The 6,000-nt window shown below is 37.9% G+C and overlaps 1 protein-coding gene across 2 annotated transcripts in view; it reads right to left on the bottom strand.

The window, feature by feature from the left end:
* Positions 1-647, bottom strand: part of LOC307146619 (ras-related protein Rab-37) — a 7,643-nt gene extending 6,996 nt beyond the window's left edge. For both annotated transcript variants that reach the window (XM_079850804.1, XM_079850803.1), the window contains exon 1: positions 574-647. In XM_079850804.1, coding sequence (XP_079706930.1) covers positions 574-627 — 54 coding nt within the window. In that variant the 5' untranslated portion in view covers positions 628-647. The remainder of the gene's footprint in view (positions 1-573) is intronic.
* Between the last annotated feature and the right edge of the window lie 5,353 nt (positions 648-6,000).

Here is a 6,000-nt window from a genome sequence, read left to right as displayed (position 1 = left end):
TTACGCAGCATCATCACACATCATAATCACATCATACACAATAATCACCATAATCGCATATCATACAACTCTATAATCACCATTATCATATCACATAAATAATCTCCACCATCAGATTTCATAACACACTAATCACCATAATCAAATAAGACACTGTATCAGATAACTATAATCACATAACATAACACTGTAATCACATATCATAACACACTATAATTACAATAATCACATCATAACACACTATAAACACCATCAGATAAGACACTTTTATTACAGATATTATCAAATGATATTATCAAGATTGTAAGAATCTCTGTGCGACTGACAGTGGAAAATTATTTACCCATTATGTGTTGCGTTATGCCTGCTTTGAAAATATTAATTATGAACAAACAGCGGGACAAATAAGTCTCAGCATCGCATACATGAAATGAATATCACAAAACAACGCACATGAATGAACGCCACATCAACACACATTCTGACTGTCAAACAGCAGCCAGAAATATCAATATCAATATCAAAAAATCAAACATGCAGCGGTTGGTTTATTAATTAATCAATAATTATTACCTTGTGTGTGAAATCCTGATTATAAGCGACGCGCGCAGCGCTGATCTGATCCATCACTGAATGAGCGCGCGCACGCTCTCATGGGGCGCGCTGCGCGTGTCCGCCTGTGCGCGCACATGCGTGACGCAACAACTGAAAACCTACGTCATTCCCACACCAGTAAACTCATTACACGACTCTTTATAAAAAAATATACACTATATATACACAATATGCATCTTTATGAATGCTCACTGAAAAGATGCGATGTTTTAAAAGCACAGAAAACCATGTAATAGTTCTTGTGGCAGTCAATAAAAATATTAAAAAGAAAACAAAAAGTGCACTAGAAACAGTGAGTTTTATTATTATTATAATTATTAACAATAACTGTGACACACAACACACTGACTGGCTACACCAAATGTTTTTAAATTAAATAAATAATAATAATTAAAAACACAAACGCACAGATTAGTTTCAATGATGACCACCAGATGGCATTGCAGACTAAACTAATAACTGTGTTCCTGAACACCTCATTTTTAAAAGTACTATATTAAAGTATAAGTTCACCCAAAATGTAACATTTACTCATTTACTCCAATCTCTCCTAACGCAAAAGACTAAATAAGAAATGATGAAGAAATGATGCCAGCCGTTTGTTCTGAAATGTTTCAGTTTGACGTTCGTGTGACATTTTTAAATGTTACTATTTGTTTCAGAGAACATTCAAAAGTAACGTTCCCATGTTTCCTTAATGCTCACATAACGTTTTTAAAATGTTTTACAAACTGGACATTGTGAATGTTGAGAGAAGGTTCATATTTAACTTTTTTATACCTTAAAGTCCCCCTGTAGTCAACCATTTTATCCCTTAAAACTCATCTTCGATCACCAAAATGACATATTTAAACTTTTTTTCTTACATTCAAATATCTTGAATGTAACTCGACACCCTTGCCTCATTTAGTATGCGCGGTTCTATGAATATGCAAATGAGCCACGCCTCCACTCACTCACTCAGCTCAGAGATCCACTGGTTGACAATCACACGTTGATCTGATTGGTTACAAGGTAGTTTGTGACGTCAGAAACACCAGCGATTTCAAAGCGTGTTTTTGAGACTGTCTTTGGTTCACTGCAGTTTTAAGGAGGAAATACTCAGCAATGCTGTCGACTTATGAACTTACACATGCTTTGACTTAAAGCAGATTAAAAACACCACATAGACACATAAACAACATTAAAAACTGGATTTTAATGGAAACGTCAACAAAACGTCCAATTTTGTTAGCCGGCCTAAAACATCACAGTATTCTATAAGAATGCAGTTATTATTCAGTATCATGTTTTCATTCACTTTTATGCATTTGACAGACACTTTTCATATGTGATCATTACATGTTCTCGGACAGATGTTCCACATCAGATGAAAGACACCGCAGTCAAACACATGGTAACTCAAACCTTCTTCATCATCATCATCATCATCTTCCCTGACCGGGCCTCAAGCAATCACGACCACACCAGACTCTTGTTCTGCGATCTGACATTGTTCTCATAGTTTCAGGGTTTCCGCAGTTCTCCAGACGCCTGGTCAGATGTGGAGACGATCCTGAGCCTCACTTCTCTGATCAGAGGAACCTGATGTCACACAGAGGCTAGATTAGCATTGCTGTTGAAGTTTACACATGACAACATGGCAAAACAAACTCATTCACATTAATATTTCACGCAAAACAAACCTTCCCGAGTCTCTCTTGAGTGTTTCTGAAAAAATGCTAATTAATCCACAAATCTGGCACTACACACACTGACTGACAGAACGTTACAGTAACGGTGGTACGGATTGTTTATATAACCGTGCTAAAGCTAACCGTGCTAAAGCTAACCAGCAGCGCTTCTGTGTTTCAGCAACACGAGTGTGTTTGACAAACATCAGATGAATGAGCTTCCACGAGACACAGAGATTAAACTACACACTGGATTTCAAACTGGAGACAAAAGATTTTCATGGGGCTGCATCTGTGTGCATGATTATGAAATATTATTATAATGTGAATCATCTGTTTTCTATGTGAATATATAGTAAAGTGTAATTTATTCCTGTGATCAAAGCTGAATGTTCAGCATCATTACTCCAGTCTTCAGTGTCACATGATCCTTCACAAATCACTCTAATATGAGGATTTGATGCTCGAGAAACATTTATGATTATTATCAGTGTTGAAAACAATTAGTTGCATTTTTATTTCAGGATTCTTTGATGAATAGAAAGTTCAAAAGAACAGCATTTATCTGAAATAGAAATCGCAGTAGAAATCATTTATTTTATAGAAATAGAAATCATTTATTTTAAATCGTCATAATATTGAACAATATCACTGTTTTGTTGTATTTTTAATCAAACTAGATGTACCGCATAGCGGTACAAAATATGACCGCCGCTCAGGCCTGCACTGGCTTTCCACAAAAAATATACTTATACATACTAAGTATGAAAAATCTGTGATTTTTTTTTCAAAGGACCCTCCCATTCAATTTCTACAAACCTCTACCAAACGGTTGAGGTACCTGTTGATGGTAAAAGTCAGTTATCTGACTTTGGCATGGGTTTGTTGTGTTTTACTGAAATAAAAAACATTTTTTCCCCAAAAAAGTGGTTTTATCTTGTAGCCCTGGTCCCAGAGTTTTAAAAAAACAATGTTAACAAAATTAAACTCATTCCCACTGTACCTAGTAGAACACTTAAGTAAATGTCCCATTGAAATTAATGGGATTTTATGGATTTAGGTGAAGAAAGTGTACACATAATACATTTTGGTCTGTACCATGAAGAGAAAACTGATTCAACTATATAAACTATATATTTTCTGAAAGCGTAGACTCTCAGGATGTGATCTAACATGGCATGAAACATGTCCCACCCACCTCATTAGTATACTGCCCAAGCATAACACATTGGGTATTGGTAAATCGGGTATATGGCTGATACCTAAAAAAAGTAGTAGTATGTGCATGTCTGTCTGTGTGTGTGTGTGTATGTGTGTGTGTTTGTGTATGTGTGTGTGTGTCTGTGCGTGTATGTATGCGTGCGTACATGTGTGTGCGCGTGTGTATTTGTGTGTGTGTGTCTGTGCGTGTGGATGTCAGTGTGTGTGCATGCTTGCGTTTGTTTGTATTCCTGCATGTGTGTGTGTGTGACAGTATCATCCTAAACCAGCAACCCTTCGCTCAACACCACCATCTACAGGCCGATGAGTGTACAGTCACTAAATGTGCACATAAATGAATTTATTTTATACCCCCCCATGGATGAAATTCTACGAAACTTAGCATACCCCCAGAGGATGTCAAGTTAATCATACACATGAAATATGGACCAGTTCTGAACATCTCAACTGAAGATAGGGGCGATTAAAGCAGAATAATATTGCATTTTCATTTTATATGGGAGGGGCGCAAATCACAAATGAGTGATTATGGGCTAGGTTGATGTGGGCCCTTAAGAGCAACATACCATAAAAATTTCTTCATCCTCGGTGCCACGGTTCAGGTAGTTATTTAGGAAAAACTGCATTTTTTGGGTTTGGGGGGGCCCAGTGCGGGGGGGGGGGGGGAGAGTGGCCCCCGGGGACCAAACGAAATTTTTCCGTAAAAGTCTAGTGGGGTTACATGCCCACCAAATTTCATGTTCCCCGGTGTTTCGGTGTCCCTGGTATCGTTGACGAAAAAATTCAGTAGATGACGGGGAAAAAAAAAAAAAAAAAAAAAACTTTGACAATCCCTATATGACCGCTTTCGCTAGCTACGCTAGCGGCGGTCATAATAAATGCAGCCTTGATGACTTTTAAAAATATAAAAAATCTTACAGATCCAAAAGTTTTGACTGGTGGTGTATGCATCCATGATATAACAATATACCTCTATTCCCAACACACACACACACACACTCACACTCACACACTCGCAAGCATGCACACACTCACGCTCACACTCACACACACACACTCACACACACACACACACACACATAGCTGATGTCCGTTGGAACTGGGAGACTAATTGCAGTGGGAGTAACAATGAACAATAGCTCTGGTTGCCCACGTCAGGACATTCCTGAACATTCCTTTGTCTGATCCTCAGTCTGTCTCCTCATGTTTACCAGAGACTGAAGCTGGAGACAGACATGAGCTGCAGTGATGAAGATGAAGATGATGAAGATGATGAAGAAGAAGAAGCCAGTGTGTCCTCATGCTGTTGCACAGGTGGAAAGCGGATCGTGTGTAAATGTGCGAGACGTTCCCGGTCCAGTTTCTCCCAGAGATCTGCTCAAAGACCCTGGCATACACGTACAGGCCAACCAAACATCATTCAGACACCAGATATATTGTTGATATTGTTTCACTAGTGTGATCAGGACACTATAGTTCATTTCTGTAAGTGAGGAGAGCAAAATAAAGTAAACTGTGACATATTACACCCAAATATTCTTCATATAGAGACTACCAGTGACATTTATAAAAGTTTGGGCCCAAAAATGATTGGGACACTTTGAGCTGATCATGTTTTGCTGAAGTGTGTTGTCTTTAATTGCTAATGCTCTTTTTACACACAGACTGAACAAAATGAAGCATTGCTTGGTGATTGGTTGAGCTAAACTGGTATTATCTAATTGTGTAGTTAAATTTAACAGCTGACAGATATTCAACATAATTCATGTGAGACAGTCTAACAGAAGGACGGACAAAACCAGTCAAATATCAACTGAGTTCATAACTCTGAGTTCTGCTCATATTTTATTACCGTTTTCTAAACTATAGCGAATAAACTGTGATAATGTGAGAAATGTTGAAGGTGTCTGAATAAATTTTGGCTTGACTGTGTGTGTATGTGTGTGTGTGTGTGTGTGATGGAGGTTTACAGAAGCTCAGGAACGCCTGGAATCTCCCGCTCATCAGAAGTTCTTGTTAGACCAGTTTTTGAGTGTCTGAAAAGCTCAGGTCATAAATATCCGAGACACTCATTTCCTGAGATCCGATGTAAGAGATCAGCTGGAAGAGACGCTCAGGGTTATTAAGGGTTATTAAGGGTTAAATTATGTACTTTTCTCGTTGCTTTTTATATAATTCAACAGCTGTTATCAATGGCAGCCGAATATCTTTCTGCTCGTCCCTCTATCAGAGCGTCTGCTAAATGACTTAAATGTAAATCTTTTCTATGAACGTGGGAAACATGGAAAAATGATTCACATTCAAGGGAAAAGGCCTGGGAATATCCTGACATTTCTATTGGGAATGTGAATGTCTGAATCCTCCACTGAACCTCATTTCAGCTATTAAATTCATTAAAAAGTAACAAACTAACAAATAAATAAAATGTTAGTGGTGCAGTCCTTGTTTTGTTTTCGGTATTTGCAGTGTAAGATATATGCACATATTAGTG

This window comes from Squalius cephalus, assembly GCF_949319135.1.
Source record: "Squalius cephalus genome assembly, chromosome: 19".
In the NCBI taxonomy this organism is placed as follows: Eukaryota; Metazoa; Chordata; class Actinopteri; order Cypriniformes; family Leuciscidae; genus Squalius; species Squalius cephalus.
This window is presented reverse-complemented; position numbering and strand designations above follow the sequence as displayed.